The following is a 19633-nucleotide window of genomic DNA, read 5'->3' as shown; positions in this document are numbered from 1 at the left end:
GTATTTCGCAGCGTCATCGTACAGATCCTTGGGCCGCAAGCTGTTGTTTCTACATGAAAACATCAGGGGCAAGCTTGCATCACCACCCCCGGCTGTATACTTGGCATGTCGTTCAAGGAAGATGACAAAAATATCTGAGTCCGCGGCTCAGCAGTACGTTCTTCACCACGGCTTCGCCAGCAACACGATCTGCTGAGTTGCTTCCCTGAGCCTGATTACAGAACTGTTCGGGACGGAGATATCCTGTTTCTCACCAAATATGCATCACAGCCAAGTATCATTCGATTCCAAGACGGCTGTTCTGATGCTGTTTCGCTTTCGGTACCTTCGCCTACACGTTGCTTTTCCGGAGTGCCGGTCATCAATATCTCAGATACTTTTTGTCTGCCGTTCTCGTGGTTTCTCGCCGGCGCATAAATGCAGGGTGGTCGCAATGATTTGGAGTTGGCGCTCGAGATCTGACGACGGCTACTAAGAGCTAGAGGTACGGCTGTGTGCTGACCCAGCAGGCTCAAGCATACCTCCTTCCTGCTCTACGCGAGTACAAGACTACGCGCGTATCACGAGAATGTGTTTGAATGAAGAACTAGTCAAACACGCTGTGCTGGGTTGGTGGCTGGACACTGTTAAGCTTGAGAAGCTCACTGGTGAAGTGAGATGATCAGTCGAGAGCCTCCACCAGCTGAGACTCAGACCATCGTTGCACGGCCTGCTGGAGAAGTTTGCGGAAGGGTGGTCATGGTGTCGTTGGGGTTGACGCTACTACGCAGAAGCATACAGTGATCTGGAACCATCGTCTCACTACATCGCAAGCGTGAGCGAAAGCGGCTGACTGAAGAGCACCTACCTCTCCGCGTTACAATACCTCCGATGTTTGGGACTCAGATCGCATACGCGCCGGACTTAATACACAAGACAGTACACTTATCATGTTTAGTATTGAAGGTCCTTGCATATAACGCTTCTATCTAGCAAATGTTCGCAGAGTTTTAAAAGACTTAACTACTTACTAAATGATATAATGCATACTTACCTAAAGGAAACTTAAACTCCTTAGATTCAATCTACGTGTTATGAAGAATAGCTTCCTACGTAATAGTGCTCCTAATATACTAGACTTGGGTTATATAAGTACTAGATTTAACAAACAAGAAAACAGACTCTTATATTTAGTGTTTAATATCTAAGTATGCAACGTTTCTATCTAACAAATGTCTCTAGAGAATAATAAAGACTTAATCACTGACTGCGTAACAAACGGATACTTACCTAAAGTAAACTTAACCCTCCTAATACTCAAGCCACTTGCATCGAACTGCCGCTCCACTCTCGCACCTCAATCGACCACCATGTCAAGACACCGGTCGCCTTATCGCTCACACCCGAGCTCCAGCGGGGTAGTGCTGTCCATATCGCTAGCCACGTTCGTGGACCGCCATGGTGCCGACTCACGGGGCGTTGAAACCATCCTCTGTCTCACTGCGAGTCTCCAGGCAAGACCTGCGCACCGCACATCGCGTTCTCGTGCAGGCTGATTGGCGCTTGTTGCTGTTTTCTGTATAGCTGCATCTTGGTGCTGCGAGCGAACATTGATGCCCGGGATTCCTTGAGGTTGCGGCAGCGACTGTGGACAGCATGGTGGTGCTGGTACCTAGTGGAGGCTTTTAGGTCCACTGCATCGGCTAGTCTCTGCGCATCATGCTTTCTTATGGGTTCGGCAGACTGTCTTGGAAGGGATTGATATCCGCTCCTGGATTGATGAGATTGGCGTTCTACCTATTTGTTGTATACTTTGTAAGTGGCCTAATGGATGCTCGCGATCCTCTCAAGCTGTTTCGGCAGTACGTTGATGCCCGGATTAAGCTACAGCTATGCAAAAGTCGCATCGATTAAGGTAAATGCGAGGAAGCAATAGGCAGCTTTCATTACTGATATCTACCATGCATCTTAGCAGTATAGGAATCACTCCGCTGCACGCAGCAATCGTCCCCTCTTTCTGCCTTCTCTTCGCCCTCTTCTCTCGGCACTCTCGTTCTCCAGCATACACGTAGCGAAATCACCCATCCAGGATCTCGTGTCCTTTTACATCTACTCACAGTCCAACGCACCGCCAATTCCAGCTATCCTAGGGCACGAATCATCAATCTAACCCTGTTAGTTCTCTGCACAACAGAGTGACGAGAACGAACGTGTTACCTGCTAGTATTAGAGTTCTTGTTTCTGTTCTTGTTCACTTGTATCTTCACGTCATTAGCCCGGAATCTCGACGGATAATAACCATGTTCCTATGATATCCGGGGGCTGAATCGCTTGTGATGCCCCGTGCCCTCATCAACGTTGACTATGCCATTATCGAGAGATTTGGGGAAGCAGGGCTATATGCCGTAAAATCCATAGAGGGGGTCTTGCGTTGTAATTCTCTGAAAGTAAGAGTTTACTGCTTGTTCTGTTTGTGTGGTAGATGATGTGGGCATCTTCATTGCGGGGGGGACGTGTTGCTTCCCCGCTATCACTTTTGTATCTCCCTTGCCTTGATGAGAACATATCGTTCAGTCTGTTTAAGATTATGGTAGCTGCAAAAGTTGAGGAAAGGCAGCGTGGAACATGTACTTGGTATAACGTGTGTTTGTTTATCTAGAACTTCTCTATAAGCTACCTTGTCGCCCTGCGGGTCCTGAGGCTACACAGGTACCTGTTGTCGAGAGTCCCCGGTTCAAGTCATGCACGATACTGGTCGTGAAGGGTAAGCCCCCCATACTCCTAGCTGAGCTAGATGCAACGGGACGGTTCTGGTGCTGGCTGCTGGTGTTGGGTATGTGCTGCTGATAAGTGACGTGTGCAGTGAGGCGGAAACGGGTTCTGGAGATGTCCGGTTTACCCGCGGATCTTACCTCTTATGCTATGCGTGAGCTGGTTTTTGTCAAGTAGACTAAGATTTGGCTTTCCATCTTTCAGACCCTGGACTTTCCATAGTTCTTGTTGTATCATGTTCTACTACAACTACTGCAGATTTGTGGACGTTGGTATTCACGGAGGGCTAAATTCTTCCAGGCCTCTTGCTGACGGCTAGATTCGCACACAGATTTTCGCCAGAGCCAGCGTGGCAAGAGGCCCGGTGCCAGATGGACCTAATCTTGATGCCATATTCCCCAACGGAGGCCCCAATGGATTACACATCGAGAGCCTCGCCACTAGCCGTCTCCTTCTCGGTCAAAGATCAAGAACAACACTGTTGTACAATCACCTCGATTCTAGCGTACGCCTTCAATCTCCCTGTCTATATTCCTGAGCAAATCAAGCCAAAGAAGCTTCAAATCCGGAGACCGTTGATCCCTAGTGCCCAATCATCGACTGGTGCATAGCAGACCGCACCCCTTGCGGCTATGCAGCGTCAACAATCTTCCTCGTCTGTTTCAGGACTTCGTCCGTAAACTCCACATCCCTCGATGCCCAGCTCTCCTCCAACCGCTTCGGCTTGGTGGTGCACGGGATGGCAATCATGCCTTGCGACGCGACCCATCCGAGTGCGATTCATAACACGCTGCACCCCTTCTGCGCTGCGAGTTTCTTCATTTTCTCAACAATAGCTTCGTTCTTATGGAAGTTGTCACCTTGGAACTTGAGGACTGTTGTAGTCGTTAGTAAAAGTGCATGAGGAGCGAGGAAAAAAACAGATGCACCTGTTCGTCGGAAGTTGTCTTTTGCGAAGTCGTCGGGCGAGTTGTGGTCGAAGTTGTCCGCGAGCCAGCCGTGGCCTATAGGGCTGAAGGCTACGTATGCCACACCGAGCTCCTTCGTTGTGATGATCAGGCCGTGGTCGGTTTCGAATGCAGAGTACTCTGCCTGTACCGCATAGTTGGGTTAAAGTTGCCGGCTAGTTACGAGCCTTTACAAGAGTTTGGGTTGATGATCAAGTTCTCAGGAAGCAAGCCAAATGTAAGGTTCAACCACGAATACACAGTTGAAGAAGCTGAGCGCTTGATTAGAGAGAGCAAGATAGATCTTGTGGCTTTCGGTCGCCCGTTCATGTACAACCCAACAGGTCCTCTTTTCCTTTGCTTTACATCCTGAAACTGATTATTGTGAAAAGGATGTGATTACTCGTACCAACGGCGGTGTACCTTTCGCAATCAATGATAGAGGTTCTCGAGTGTACTACGGGCCATACACGGACCCCAATGAGAACTATAACGACTGGCCTTCTGCTTTCTGAGACGAAGGGATTGACAGAAACTGGCGATAGGGATGCCGGCGAGAGACAAAGTCGCATGTAGACACCTGTGACTGGCATCTCCCTTTTTCAGTCAGGACTAGACAGGAGAGACACCCTCCGCGCGGTTTAGCTTGAGTACCTGCGAAAACAAAAAGTCTATTGACAGCTAATTGGGTTTTCGTTGTTCGTCTCTACTGATGCCGGACGTTTACAAAACTGGAATATTCACCTCGTCGTCTTCGTCTTCGTTTTCAAGCTTTCCAATACTGGCGTCTCCCTTTTCTTCACCAAGTGCATGGCGCTCTACCATCATCGTCGCGCTTCTGCGCCGCCTGAACTTATCGGCAAAGCTTCCGTCCTCATCAGGTTAGTATCACGCACCATCGAAGCCCAGCAACAATGCCCTCCATTAAGCAGCACAACAGTACAATCCACATCACTACTTGTAAGTCTGGTACCGACCACCACACCGCCTCCTCTTTCTGGTGTATATGATTCTCTACATCCATAATACTTTGAATCAGACGATCCTCTGCTGGGGTGAACCGGTCCGAACCTGGATTGGGACTGAGAAGCAGAACACCCCGCGACAGAGTATTGCGTATCTGGGACTGAATCGGTGCCATGAACTCAGGTAGGTTTGAAGCATAAGCGGATTTCCCGGAAGATGCGGGGAGAGCGATCACTGTGTTACAGCCGATGGCAGACAGCTAAAAGAACAAAAAACCGTAAGGGCAGCTACATATCCACTGGACCTTGAGCAGCTCGATACAAGTATTGCATATCTCGATGGGATTGTAGAGGTGCTCATGCTGCGCCACCTCCACGCAAGCCCCAAGGCTGCTCTGCATCAATCTACAGACTAACCCTGCACAGATCTCCACGCTGGAAGATCTACACAGGTAGAGCTGACGACAACGGAAAAAGCTTGAGAAAAGCTTGACCGGTGTTTACCAGTCGCCATTGAAGGATGCAATCTGACAGCCCTGAGCTTACCTTCTCGAAGACTGATGCGATTGGTTGGCGCTCTGACTTGCTGTACGCGGCAACCCCAGCGGCCTCTGATTGGCTGAACGGGCGGTGTGTGCTGTAATTATAGTGGTCCTCGTGAAGTAGATTGTAACTCGAGGCAGAACGCAGGGCGTACTTTGGTATTCTAATCTCGACCTCCCTAGAACCCTGAGCCGGACACGGGCGCTGTTCTAGACATTCAAGTTATGCAGTGTCCATGCTTGCAAACACATAGTCATCGTGTTCTTGATCTCGGGTGTTCAACGGGACCCGCGGGCGGGCGGCTCGAGGATGCAGGCGATCAGACGTCAGGGCACCCAAAGCGACGGGCGCTGCGCGAAATGCGATCTTTGAAACAGAGGAACTATTCGTAGTGGATCCACCTAATCTCCGGTGATTAACCACCACCCGCCAGCGAACATGAATATAATGACCAGCGCGGTCAAGATACCAGCACCCGCTCTGTCCCCTGAGGTAACAGGATCATGCTCAATTACGAGAGTGTCCCCTCCGTCACTCCCTGCAGAGGGATCATTTTTACTGACTCCACCTGTCTGCTCGCCCGCGGGACCTGAAACGTGATCAATGAGCAGATTCTGCATGACCTCGAGCGCACTCATTTGTTCTCCAACACCGACTTCGCCATCATTCACGCCGTTTTTCCACCAGCGCAATCCACACCCGCCCTTTCCACTACTGCACTGTTTCGCCGCTGCCACAGCCGAGGCGCGCATGCGCGGCATAATGAGCTCGCGCGTCCACGGAGCTGTGAGCATCGTGAAGCCCATCCAGCGTGCCAGGTAGGCTTTGAAGGAGCGTTGGTCGTGATCGCAGAGTCCATTGCGCTCGCAAGCTACTTCGATCATGACGTCGGGTGCGCCCTCGGGGGAGAAGAAAACATCTGTTGAGTTGATTATACCGGAGAGATGGCCGCGCCAGAATGCTGCTTGGGTCTATACGATCTTCAGCAAACGAAACCCTTATCAAAGTGGCAATTCGAGCTTACCGCATCATTTGTTGTCTCTGACAAGTTCCACATAGCTGCGACGCCAGACATATGAATGGCTGCATTGTAGGTCCATTGGACGTGGTTGAGCTCTGTGCAGTTCTGACGCTCGCTCGTGCCGTCATAGAAATGGTAGTCATGGCTCATGAGGCCGACGCTACGTTCCCACTCCCATGTCTTTGTTGCCCACTCCGCATATGTGCTGTTGCCTGTGTATTTCGCCAATCTCGCTGCTATGTTGAAGAACGCCCCGTTTGAAATTGTGTTTTTGTAGTCGAATCCGTTGTTGAAAACGAAAATCTGCCAATTGAGTCCACCGCCACAGGTTTTGGCGTTCCAACGCGGGACCTGTGTGTTGAAGACAGCAATAGCAAGCGATAACCAGGACATCTCATCTTTGACATCGGGCAACTTGTTCTCTGCTGCTGACATGGCCGCCATTCCCCAGAAGGCTTGATCGTCGTTTCCCAGAGTGCTAGTCTGGTTGGGTGGCATGAATGCCATGGGTTGCCCGATTTGATGCACTAGGGCTTGTGTTGTGATTGCGTTGTACGTATCGTCGCCGGTGTAGTACCAATAGTCGATGAAGGAATTGAACATGGCTCCGCATAGCCACCAGTAGTAAGGGTCTGGTAAATTTCCAGGTGTGTCGCCGACTCGATCTCCAGTGTACCAGTCTCTCAGACCTGCTGCGACAATCTTGGTTGCACTTTTGATAGACGCTGGCACTGTCAGCATAGTCCGGACCTACGAGTTGAATACGCACCCGGATCGTCGGGGTTGAGCTCGATCGCAGAAGTCGAGGCGGGCAACAGCGCACCAACCGCAGCGAAAACAATATTTGAAAGCTTCATTGCGGATTGTCGGGTATTACACAAAATGAACAGAGAGATTGAGGGCTGGCATGCGTAGCGAATGTGCCTCGGGCAACTGGTTGAGCGAGCGACGTGGTAGAATCCAAGGCAAAGGGTGGGGTGAGGTCGAAGAACAAACGGTGAGACTACAAGTTCAAGGATACAGGTGCGCAGGTCGTGATGTTATGAAACCCCTTTGCTTGGAGCCAAGTAACCGCGCTGAGCCCCAGCGGCTGCTGGGCGACTGTGCGCCTCTTGGAAGCCCCCATATCATATGGAACCAGGCAACAAGTGGCTACGAGATTGAGGGCGAACTTGGCGACTGTTTGTCCCCTGATGTACAGCCGTCTCATCTCAATCAACATTGCGGTCGGTGCTCGTGTAAACGAGGCGCAGCCGAGGCTTTGTGTCGGTATGCGAATACGCACAACCCCAGGAAGGGTGCCACCGGTAGGCTACTGTGCTATTTCGCGGAGTCCGGCGGGTCTGACGTTTGGGTTCTGAAAGACATCATCATCCAGCAGAGAAATACCAAGGCAGCTTGCGCAGCAGCAGCTAAAGCCTGGGATGCGTGCGTAATAATGTAAGACCAAGTCCGAAGTCAGCGTTGGCGCGCTTGGATGGCGCTTGGCGCCAAGAGCTCAGGGAAGGTCGCATGTGGGTATGAGTCGCAGATCTGGTAAGGTCAAATCGCGAAAGTGCTTGAAGAACTAGGGCTGTGACGGACTTTGACCGCGTACTTGCCGTACAGAATGGGATTGAGACACGAGAGCCTGTATTGCGCGAAGCCGAGGGACCAGCGTCTACTGGCGGGCGCGGGCATCGGTGGTCTGCGATGCACACAGGGCTGCTTTGGAGATCACTGGTAATTTAGCACCCAAGAGACGACGTAGGAAACGCCATTCTAACGTCGTGCATTCTCGAACAGTTCGCCGTTCGTGTCGTCGAACCCCACGGCTTCGGCAGCATTTCGCACCAAATTAGCGTGAAAGGGATCGTCAAACACTCCTCCAAGCACCAGCCGCGCCCAGTCATCAGCCACACTTCTATATCATGTCTACACCACAATTAAAAGCCGGGGTAAAGCGCACACGAACTGGCTGCTGGATCTGCCGCGCACGTCGGAAAAAGTGCGACGAGACACGACCACTCTGTCAAGCATGTCGGAGTTTGGGGCTCGCTTGTGAAGGGTACGGCGTACGGCTGAAGTGGGCGTTCCGGGGGCAGCCCAGTGTCACTTTTCGCCATGCATCCTTGAGGAAGACAAAGCCGAATTCCGTGGAGTGTAAATCCGAGGCCCACAGTGCACCAATGTCATGTTCGGATGGTACGCGAGGGGATGAGAGTGAAAAGGATCAGCTGTTACTCGGATACTTGGGCTGCGATATATATGCATCCCTCACAGAGTTCGAGAGAGAAGTGCTGTATGACTGTAAGCTCAGCATTCATCATGATTGAGCCTTGTCAACTGAACGCGAGACAGTCGCTGATTGGGGCGCCCTAACCCTCTTCTCTAAGCCCGCTGTCGAAAGCATACCTGACCCAGGACGATTTCGTGAAAACCTTGGTCACTGCGCGCAATCGAAATTAATGCTGTTAAACAGTCTGACCTACCAGATCACTTTCGACCCCAAACATGCTCAGCATGCCGACGAATACTACGGTCGAAGCATTAAAGCATTTCGACAAGCGCTTTCGGACCCCATTTGCTTCAAGGAAGAGATGACGCCTTATGCCGGGATCTTGCTTTGCTCGATCAGCGTAAGCTAAGGCCAATCGATACTTATGATCCTGATTGGTTGCTGATATAGTATAGATGAATCGAGCTATGCCGTTCAGCATCCATCTGAATGGTATCGCTAGTTTATTCCACCAAAGGCAATCGGTTCAATTGTCCACCGAAGATTCGGAGGAATTGGCTAGCCTAATAGGTGTTTTAGATTTGCCGACTCACAGCCTTGGACGCCGGACTAAGCGTTTGGATATGTGGCACAACCATTGTATGGGCCAGACTGGTATTGAACAAGTAACCGGATTGCCTTGCAGCCTGATCGATTTGTTAGCCTCGCCGATGGACCACGACATCGAAGAGCGTTTACTGCAATGGCCTGTCGAGCTTGGTGAGCCTGCCACGTGCAGAATTTGGGAAGCAGCACAGTATGCTGGGTTGATCATGATCAGGCAGTATCGTCTGGATCATGGTCTACCCAGCAATCTGGGAATTGAATCATATAACTCCATCGGGAGGCACCTCCTAACCCTGTTGCGTGACCTACGAATGAGGATGGACGTGAGCACCTTCGTGGCCACTGAAGCACTTCTCTTTCCATTGGTCGCTGTTGGGTCGCAGCCGGCGATGCTGACGGCAGGGTCCCATGCATTCATCCTAGAGTGCATTGTTTCGCTGGCAAATGACTCCCTCAGCGACTATCCGTACTACAGAGCCGTTGTTGCCGTGCTGGAAACGTTATGGGCTGGCGACGGAACCAAGTCCTTGGACAACGTCACTAGAGAGATGGACCTCGAACTTGCTCTCTTTTAAGAAAGCTCTATTTGGAATGGCGTTACTTCATTGGCGAAACGGGTAGAGGCGCTACTGTACACAATGTTACAGTTGTCATCTTCCAGTGAACATTTGAAGGAACTGCGGAGCAACATGCTGCACCTGCGCCGTTTGAAACGCTTTTTTCCATCCATGAACCGGGATAAAAGAAGAAGAAAACGAGACGCCATGGATAAAACCCAAAGCGTAATTGCAAGAAGCCGAAGATAGACGCCGCACATGCAATCGAAGAGAGGCCTTATATGACGATGATGATGTAGTGACTACGACAGTACGAGTATTCTTTACATGCGAACGCGAAGAAGGTATCGTAGACGCACTTGGGCGACATCGTAGGCGATGTACTCGTTGTACTGGAGGTATGCTCCCTGCACGTTAGTGTCGCCAGGATCGGTTGCAACATCAGGCTGGAAACAAGTCAGTACCAATCTTCGCGTAACTCCAACACACAACTCACCATCATGGTACCTGCCAATGAGGAGTGGACGCATCCTGCATCTTTCCATTGGTTTGGTCCGACCCGACCCTTACCCCAGGTACTGCACAAGCCCTTCGCTTTGGCGTCTTCACCTGCAGTGTACGAAGCATTCGTAAGCTCATGCACTGGGTCGCCGAGCTCTGCTTCACAGAGCAAGAGCAAAGCAGTGCCGCCGGATTGGAAGTGGAAGCAGTAGTTCGCCGATTTACTTGACATATCTGCGAGGTAGATACCTTTGCCGAACATGTATCCAGTTGCGGGAGCTTCAGGAGGCGCAATGCGCAGACCTTGACCCAAGATACCAGCAAAGTTGGTAACGCGAGAACCGTGCCAGAGCAGTCGACGATTGCCAGAGAACTTTGCGTAAGGACTCTTGTCAAAACGCTCGAACTCGCCCTTGCGTTGAATGCGGAAGATGTCTTGCACAGCATACTTAACGTTGTGCGTCGCCCCCTTTGTTTTCGTAAGATAGTCCGACAGTTCAACGAACTCCGAACTCTTGGGATTAAGCACCTCCATCTCATTCATACCCAGGGTCTGGAACTGACGGTCCAGACGATTGAGGTCGCTGTCGTCCTTCAGGCTATTCTTGAGCATATCGGCAGCCTCCTTCATGTCAGACAGACTCTCAAGTAGATCGATCTCCTTCTTAAGGAGCACGTTGTTGTGGATGACCGGCGGACGATTGCGTCCAAAGGCATGAGGGATGAGTGAGTAGTATCGATTGGAAAGAGCTTCCAATTCCCAAGATGTAGTAGGGTTGTCGATGATTGCAGCAAGGTCCTTCAGTGTCTGAAAACCGCGACTGATGGTGCCTTTGCTAAGTTTACCTAACGGCATCTTATCGGCATCATAATTCATCTCTCTCATGGTGTCTTGGAAGTATTGTTGGTTGAAGATAAGTGCCATCAGGTTCTGGACCGGCTTGGTTAGCTTGGACTGGGCAGTTGGCCTATCACTGTCGTCTTTCGCATCGCCAGTTGCTCCATTGGCAGTGTCTTTCTCTCCGTCGTCGTCACCATCGTCATCAGAGTCGGGATTGTAGTTTTTCTCCACGTATGCGTCTGTGAAGTGGGTCAGTAGAGAGGAATGTAATCATAGTAATGGCACTGACATTTGCCGTTCTTAGGATCCTCGCCACGGTCCTCCCATCTGAGGCCAGATTTTCCCTTGAACTTCTTCTCGAACTGCTCAACAGCATCAGAGAGGGAACCAGCACCTAACATGGCAGATTGGCCTCTCTCACCAACCCGTCCCCATCGGGTCCAAGTGTGAAAGTCCGTGCCCTTGGGATCTCGTAGCAACTGCTCGACATTAGCCAACATCGTAGGCTCATCATTGGAATACTTGCTTGGACTTTATAGAATTTGTTGTTGTTGGCAGAAGCGTTGGTCTGGTTCAAAGCCGCGTCCCAAACGAGACCGTCGTTGTCAATGTACACCTCGTAAGTGGGTAGTGTGCAGTATTCATCGACGGAGACTGCAATCTTTTTCGACTTTGCGTTCTGGCCATCTCCAACCTTGGCATTCTCGTTCTTGGACTTCTTCTCAAGTGTCTTACGCTTCTTTGATTGAGAAGCAGTTTGACTTGGCGGAGGCGAGGCGGTTGGTGAAGCTGCGCGTTTCTTTCCATTGGCTGCAGCAGGAGGGGGAGCGAGATTCGAGGTCTGCTTCAATGCAATTGGCGTGCCGATTGAGTATTGCGCTTCATCTGCTTTGACGTTTGATGATTCGGTCTCCTCAAGCCAGCCGATCGTGACGATTGGAATACCGTTGCTAATCGCAGCGGCAACCTTTATCGACTTTGCTTCGAAGTCTTTGTCAGTGGCAATCAGAACACTGGTATCGGTTGTGACTTTGGACGCGATGTCTCCTCCCAGATCGAGGATGCGGTCTTGGAGAGCAGATTGATTCGTTCCTTGAAAGCGTCCGGAAGTAGCGACGAGGTAGCCATCAAGCGGCGCAGCCTGGACCTGCTTCTGAGCAGCTCTGCGAGCCATTGCTGCGGATAGAAACGACTGGATTGGGTGGACGAGATGATTGCATGCAACTTAACCGAAGGCTTGCGGCTCTTATGCAGGTAGTTTGAAATGAGATCACAGCTTGAGCGCGATAGGTGGCCTAACGTTAGATTCAGGCAGTGCAGGCAGCAACGCTCGAACAGGACTAGTGCGACACGCTAATGTCCTGGGAAGGCGCGGTGTCACGCTTTTGCCTGGAGGACGAAACTCATAAAACTGCGTGTGAACTCTTCTCATCTGTAACAATGGCGACCCTACTATCTCTCCCACTTGAGCTGTTGGTCTACGTCTCCTCGTTTGTGTCGACGCCCGATCTCGCAGCTCTCCGCCTCACTTGCAAACAAACCGAGAAATCACTCTACGAATGGTTTTCTCAGGAGTTCTTCATCAAGAAGCAGTTCATGCTCACTCAGCCGAGTCTTCAGGTACTCCTTGACATCTCACGACATGCCAGCCTTTCAAAGAAGCTGAAGCATCTCATCATCGCCACCAACGTATACGACGACCTACCGATCAGCTTCAGGGACGGCGATGCGTGTAGTAGGTGCGTTTGCTTGCGAGCTGTTTGTGAGGACGACTGACGACTAAAACGTTACAGCTATATGCAGGGCTATGCCGATCAACAAGCCTTGCTGAACAACGCCATCGACCGCGAGATGCTGACTGAGGCCTTCAAAGGTTTAATCAACCTGGAAACAGTCGACGTTCGCGACTTTTGTGCCAAACGTGAACGAGATGGTACCTACTGGAATTCGTGGGGTGCTACTACGGTCTATCAAGATACCGGTGTTCGGCTTCGCGAGTCCTATCGTGGAACAGGTTTGCAGTCGCGATTCGTATCGCACGTCTTCTCTATTCTCCTTTACTCCCTAGGTGTTGCCAGGCAAGCAGCACCACGCCTCGAGGTGCTTCTGCGCCAGCAACCAGCAGGACTGCCGGATAGCGCTTTCCATCTCGCCAACTTCATGTTTCCGGCGGTTCAACCGGTGCTGCAGAATCTCAAGGCGCTATTCCTAACGCTCAACCTGTCCGACATGGCAAATTCGCACCATACACACAGTGGAGGACTGTCCGTAGGCAAGACCGCTGGCCGGTCTCTTCGCCACTTCCTGAGCTGTGCACCAAACTTGAAGCATCTGCGCTTGAACTTCCAGAAATTTCAAGTTCACGACAACGTAGAGTTCATGAAATGGCTTGCCTTACTCCCACCCTCTGCGCTCAAGCCTCCAAGCCCTACGCATATCACGATAGAAGAGCCCTCGCCTGTGGCCCTACCTCACCTCGAAGCCCTGGAACTTGGACAGCTAGCCGTTAACAGAGACACCCTGCTTGCGGTACTTTCCAAATTTGCCCCCACGCTCGAGCGTCTCAGTCTCTGGCGTATGACACTCGATGCAGGACCAGCCGGGCCCTACAACCTGAAGCCCAATATTTGGGCACAGTTCTTCAAGGGTCTGGCTAATGTGTCTGGGCTCGAGCTGAACTATTTGAAGGTCGGCGCGCTCTCTCAGAACCACTATAGTGTCGAGTTCACGACTAAAGTTGTTGTTGATGGCAAAGAACGGTCTGAAATGATGCGAGAATACCCGGGAAAGCAAATGGGGAAGTTCATTGAAAGTCTTGCACAAGATGTCATAGTGCAGTGGTCGCCTGAGGTGGATATGCACAGTGAGGCAAGCAACTCGGATGACGATGAAGATATGTATATTGATGAGGACGAGGAGGTAGAAGAAGATGAAGAAGAGGACGATGATGAGTAATTCGTGTCCGTAAGTGATAGGTGTGTGCCCTAGATTTATCATATGAACGCTTTCCACTTCCTTCTTTGTCATGCTTGCAATTTCTCACGTTATATCATTGCCTTCTCCCGCTCCACGAATCAGGACAAACTCATATTAGATAGGGAACATCGAAAATTTTCATGTACGCTCGCTGTCATTGGCACCGCCATGCATCGAGTGACCTCTGATACCGAGGTGCCACTTGTGAACGCTATCAATTGCTCCAAATCTGCCTGCTGGAGAAACATACCGCACGTGGCAGAAGGGTTTTCTCTCTGTTTAAAAGGTATCAGGCGCAAACAAAAAGTAGGTGGAGAACACTGGTGAGCGTGCACTGATGTAGTCCTGCGTGAAACTTTCTATCCGCGCTCACGGCAATGCTGTAAATCGTTACCATGCACGCCTTGCGCAAAGCCTGCGCAAGGAAAAACACGAGTTGATGGGGAGAAGATGTGAAGGTCCAATACCTGGTGCCAAGCGTACCTAAAGTCAGGAACGTGGTACAGTCGAGAGCTTTAAATCGTAGCACGCGCTGTGCACGAGACGCACATAGGAGACAGTGTAGCCACAATGGCTGCAAGTAGGATCCCGAGTATGAACTGAAGCTCTAGCTTCTCCATCAACGCCGTCACTCGATACGAAGCAAGTTAGGAGCGCTGTCTCTCGGGCCTTGGACGTCCTTCACGTATGATGCAGTGACCCCCAAGTTTTATCTGTGCCGGTACATGGTAGTCCTTCCTGCACCTTGAAATTGATAGAATCCATTTGCGTAAATTCTCAAATGCGTATAAAGAGGTTACGCGTAGTCAGAATCAGGTCCTAGTAAGACCTAAAAGTTTTCCAGCTCCGTCATCGTACGCGTGGTATCACCGTGTTGACCAGAGATGGGAGTCAGTGATAGCTGGCAGTCTTGAAGTACCCGTAAGCACGAGATCAAAATCCGGCTTCTTCCATTCCTGGTCGTGCTCCTCCGCGCATCTTCACCGGTTTTCACCGACCAATCAGATTGTTCTTAGGCAAGCCACCGTATGTCCCTTTCTTCTCTTCTGCCTGCGCTGATCCAAACACGATAGCCCTTGCCGCACGAAATGTTCAAGTCGCGCGTATGCGTGTTGGAGCGGATGTGTACAGAACGTTGGTCGTTGCATGGTCGGTCACCCAGTGGTACAATTGTGAGTCATGCGCCGCGGGGTCGTCAGGACAGCATGGTCGCGAAAGATGTGGTCAGAAGAGCTGAATGCTCTCTTCCACCATCTTCATCACCGGACTTAGAATCTGACGATAGGACCGCCGTCGCAGATGCTGATAGAGTTCTGTAATACGAACAGTTGTGGTTTTGAAGATGGTGGCCTTTGCTGCCCGATCGATCCATCGGTTGACCGGTGCTGAAGCGTTGCGCTAGCGCTCACCGGTTCTGCCTTGCGGCGCGCCATAATATCTGCTTGTACGCCGCTCAACAACATTCTGACACTCTGCCAACATCTGGAGCCATTTGCGCCGGCGTTAAAATGGAGGCTCTTGATGGAATGGATCTTGCTGAGAGGTTGAGCATGGACGCAAAAGAGTACTGGGTTCATCTGGACGCGGACGGTCCGCTCGAGAAATATCCGGGTGAGTAGGGCACAGGTACGCACACTACAGTCCACTGATGTGGACATCATAGCAAGGCAACATGCTCGTCGTGTGCAGGAGAAGTTGGGTATTGATGAGGGTTTGATCTACCTGGCCGGCCAGCCGGCGAAGAACAACGAGGACAGCGACATGCCTGCGCCATTCCGGCAGCGACGATACTTCTACTATCTCACTGGGTGCGTAGACTCAATCTATAGGATCGAGTTTGCTAATAGTCAGAAGATGCAATGAGCCGTCGTGCCACATGACTTACGACATCCAACATGATATCTTGTCTCTGTTTATACCCCGGATTGATCCCAAGCGCGTCATCTGGAACGGACGCGGCTCGACCCTCGCTGAAGCTGTTGAAAGGTACGACATTGATGAAGTTTATTATGTTGACGAGCTGGGCGATGTCATCAAGGACTGGAGCAACTATTACGGCGGACTCGGGAACGATATCTACGTGCTACACGACGGCCAGCTTCCACGGATTCCTGGGCTCCGTGCAATCATCGACTCGGACTCTCTACGGCCTGCAATGAACGCGGCGCGCATGATTAAGGATGGCCATGAGATTAGCCTTATTCGCAAAGCCAATGACATCAGTTCAGAAGCGCATCGGAAGGTTCTCGCCAACATTCTGAAGTTCAAAAATGAAGCGCAAGTTGAAGGCTTATTCATGGATGTATGTATTTCGCATCAGGCGAAACAGCAAGCATATGATCCCATAGCCGCTTCTGGTTCAAACGCAGGAACTCTACATTATGATGCAAACAACGAGGATTTTGAAGATCGTCAACTCATGTGTCTTGATGCTGGATGCGAGTATGGGCTATACGCAAGCGACATAACACGCACATTTCCACTCACCGAGTCTTGGCCGAGCAAGGAAGCAAGGAACATCTACAAGCTGGTCGAACGCATGCAAGAGAGCTGTATCGAACGCTTAGCACCTGGTGTACGGTATCTGGATCTTCACATCCTAGCGCATCAGATTGCAATTGACGGGCTTCTCAAGCTTGGCATCCTGCACAATGGCACCAGGGAAGAGATCTATAAGGCAGGCACAAGTCGAGCATTCTTCCCGCACGGTCTGGGTCATCATGTTGGACTAGAAGTCCATGATGTCGGACAGGCTGAACTGATGAGTGTCAGAGGAGGCAAGGCAGTGTTCGAACAGGTAGTGATCTCGATTGCTTTCTGGCATTGTGTAAACTGATTCCATCTAGGCACCCTCGCTCTTCCCTGAGAATTTCCATATGCCGGTTTATGATCTTGCCCTTTGTCATGCACCTACAGACACGCAAAGCAGCCAACTTGAAGAGGGTATGGTAGTGACAGTTGAACCTGGGATGTGAGTATCGTGTCTGGTCGTTCTACCTGAGACGTGTCAACTGACCGTGCTAGATACTTTTCCGTTTATGCGCTACAACAGTTTTACTTACCATCCCCAATACACTCACGGTTCATCAACCAGAAGGTTCTTCAGGGTTACCTACCTGTTGGAGGGGTTCGAATCGAAGACGACATTCTCATCACTTCAAGAGGCTATGAAAACCTGACTACAGCACCCAAAGGCGATAGGATGTTCGACATCATTCGAGGAGTCAGCTCGGTTTCGAACACTGTCAGACGAACTGCAGCAGTTACTCCCACAGGTGCGAGCGAGCCGCATCTATTTCGTGCACCGGGTTTTCCACTCCAAGCCACACCACAAGCTCTTAGAGCGAAAGATCGAGCAGCAACTATGCCCTGCCAGCCTAAGCAAAGACATTTCAGCGATAAGGACCGCCGCAATACCTCGCTTGGCTTCAAACGCTGCATGACGACTGATGAACGCGTCCAGCATTGGCGCGAATCCAACCAGCGCTCTCCGCCTCTAGAAGTCCCCCAACTCAACCACGGAAAGCCAGTGACGGTCTGTGGCTCCTTCTCTTGCGATGTCAAGCATGTGTTCATTGGTGACAGCTGTGCCTTTCCATTCCAAACGCCAGGACTGTCACACTGCACCAATTGTACAATACTTGCCCAAACTCTCAGGAGGCTTCGAGAAAACTTAGCTCTAGCTGCGAAAAGCTCTTCTCTACCGCAGAAGCAAGATCCAAGCCCAATTCTCAGCATGCCAGTACTGTGCGAACTGTCACCAGCTCACGAAACGGGGGGTACTGAAACGGCAGACAACACACGAAAGATACCAGACACAATGCCGCATTTCAAAGACGTTCGTCATCTGACGATCTCACAAATCCCGCACGATTGTACTCCCACATCAGACCTAGCACCACAACAAAGCACATATCCGACATACTTGAGAGAGAAAGCAATTCCTCAAGATGACATCAATCATTCTCTCGTAGAGGAGCTCACCAAACAATGTCAAAATGTTGCACTTGGCCAGTATGTTGCGGAGCCAGTATGCATGTATGCAACAGACCAGCACACCCCGCTAAATGCGGTGACACCCACTGTATTCAGTAAGCAGAGGCACGCTGCGTTGGAGTCGCAAGTAACCACGATCATCAGAGATCGCAGCACCCAACAACGGGAACAGCGACGAGCAAGCAACCACACGGACGATCGCGACTGGCTGGCATGAAACCAGTCGGCTCATTGGACACTGCTCTTCTAAGCATACATCCTACGATGTATCCATCATTTTTCATCCGTAACATGTTCGATATACCAATATACGTTATAATGAAACACAATCTTATCATCGATTTTGAGGAGAGCAAGCCAAAATAACCTTTGAATGTACTTGATCCATTTTCAGGCAAACCGCAATTGAGAAGGGTAAATCATCGACGAGAGGCGCATTCCACTCCAGACTGACACCGACAAACCTTCCCTTGAAGAACAGCCTTTTGCCACGCCTCCCACACCGCATGACACTCATTACAACCGCATCCAATCTCAACATCTGCAATAGCTTTGATAGGCTCATACCTCCCAACTCAGCTAGTCGGCGCAGTTCATACCCATCGCGTTCTCGCTGTAAATCTCGACGATTGACGTCATGTCCGGTGCGGCGATGTTAAAAGAGAAGAGAAGGCGGTCGCGGTGGTCGGTTGCGACGCAAAGTGTAAACGCACGTCCCACGGTAGGTCTCGAGATTGTTGCAAGTGCATGAGAGGAGGACAGCGGGGAGACAAGACAACTGGAGAGATTGAAGATAGAACTACTACCAAGGAAGCTGTTCGACACCCGGAAAACGATTCTTGCGTTTGACGTGACAGATACAGTAAAGGGACAGAGTCATTGGATGTGAGGTGTGGCCGAGCTAGAAGGCTTGACGTTTGGATGGTAAATGATGTCGTTACAAGAGAAATAGAGATGGAACAGAAATGATGTTACTGCAGCCGATTTGCAGCTGAATGAATGTTCCCTAAATTCCGGCTTTCTCCTGAAATATTTAGACCAAATGTGGTGCGTAGATTGGTGGTGACGATGTGAAGTAAAGCTACATGGTTGAATAGCAGCAAGACATCGCAATGTGAAATTTGAAAGTTGAGTAGCTGCGCCATCCACAACCAATGGATGAGCATGCCCATGCAGCGACACAAAGCGCGAAGCTCGGTGAAAGTGACATCACGTGACTTAGGATACCGAAATTGAATTTGTATTGAATCTTGTGCTTGGCCCAGATCTTTGTAGTTTCCAGCGACCGTCACATTCTGAGAGACCATGGTGTAGGGATCCAATAGTTAATTTCGTACTGAAGCTGCTGTGTAAGACTTGAGATGTTTGTCTATTTACCCTTGTGTGGAGATTTTAGCTACAAAATAAGAAGCATAGCTCTGAACGAGCCGCCAACTTGAGCTCTATTTCGGAACTGTTCTTTCGTCCTACACATTGCTGAATGCCAATGGCGGTATACGCCTGTTCGCTGTTCCTTCCGCGTCGTGAGATTAGCTGATAGGGATTTTCAACGGACCTCACCGGCAGACGTTGATAAAGCGCTTATCGTCATTCCAGTCTGCGACGCCTTGTATTGTCGGCCTTGAATAAGTGCAAGAGAGGTGGAGAGGAAGCCGTGGGGAATGGTGGTCATAGCGCGGAAATCACCCCGCGCTCGCCGAAGCCTCCACCC

General features: G+C 50.7%; 4 protein-coding genes across 4 annotated transcripts, besides 2 other annotated features; 2 read left to right on the top strand and 2 right to left on the bottom strand.

Moving 5' to 3' along the window:
- Positions 1 to 2785: 2785 nt before the first annotated feature.
- Positions 2786 to 2825: a tandem repeat.
- A 2782-nt stretch (positions 2826 to 5607) lies between these two features.
- On the bottom strand, positions 5608 to 7084 carry EKO05_0007113 (Mannan endo-1,6-alpha-mannosidase; the record flags this gene model as incomplete). The annotated part of the gene is made up of 3 exons (XM_038940708.2): positions 5608 to 6177; positions 6231 to 6952; positions 6997 to 7084. The coding sequence occupies 3 exons, from the start codon at positions 7082 to 7084 to the stop codon at positions 5608 to 5610; spliced, it is 1380 nt and encodes a 459-aa protein (XP_038797638.2).
- A 2847-nt stretch (positions 7085 to 9931) lies between these two features.
- EKO05_0007112 (NAD(+) ADP-ribosyltransferase) lies at positions 9932 to 12124 on the bottom strand (the record flags this gene model as incomplete). Its single annotated transcript, XM_059636956.1, has 4 exons — positions 9932 to 10054; positions 10105 to 11189; positions 11240 to 11429; positions 11477 to 12124. The coding sequence occupies 4 exons, from the start codon at positions 12122 to 12124 to the stop codon at positions 9932 to 9934; spliced, it is 2046 nt and encodes a 681-aa protein (XP_059492939.1).
- Positions 12125 to 12390: 266 nt separating this feature from the next.
- EKO05_0007111 (uncharacterized protein) lies at positions 12391 to 13905 on the top strand (the record flags this gene model as incomplete). The annotated part of the gene is made up of 2 exons (XM_038940865.1): positions 12391 to 12689; positions 12744 to 13905. The coding sequence occupies 2 exons, from the start codon at positions 12391 to 12393 to the stop codon at positions 13903 to 13905; spliced, it is 1461 nt and encodes a 486-aa protein (XP_038797635.1).
- Positions 13831 to 13901: a tandem repeat.
- Positions 13906 to 15434: 1529 nt separating the features above from the next.
- EKO05_0007110 (Xaa-Pro dipeptidase) lies at positions 15435 to 18139 on the top strand (the record flags this gene model as incomplete). Its single annotated transcript, XM_038940746.1, has 5 exons — positions 15435 to 15537; positions 15590 to 15734; positions 15781 to 16723; positions 16773 to 16897; positions 16951 to 18139. The coding sequence occupies 5 exons, from the start codon at positions 15435 to 15437 to the stop codon at positions 18137 to 18139; spliced, it is 2505 nt and encodes an 834-aa protein (XP_038797634.1).
- Positions 18140 to 19633: the final 1494 nt, after the last annotated feature.

Source organism: Ascochyta rabiei, chromosome 11 (genome assembly GCF_004011695.2).
Source record: "Ascochyta rabiei chromosome 11, complete sequence".
NCBI lineage: Eukaryota > Fungi > Ascomycota > Dothideomycetes > Pleosporales > Didymellaceae > Ascochyta > Ascochyta rabiei.
Note: the sequence above shows the minus strand (reverse complement) of the source record. Positions and strands in the feature narration are given on the sequence as shown.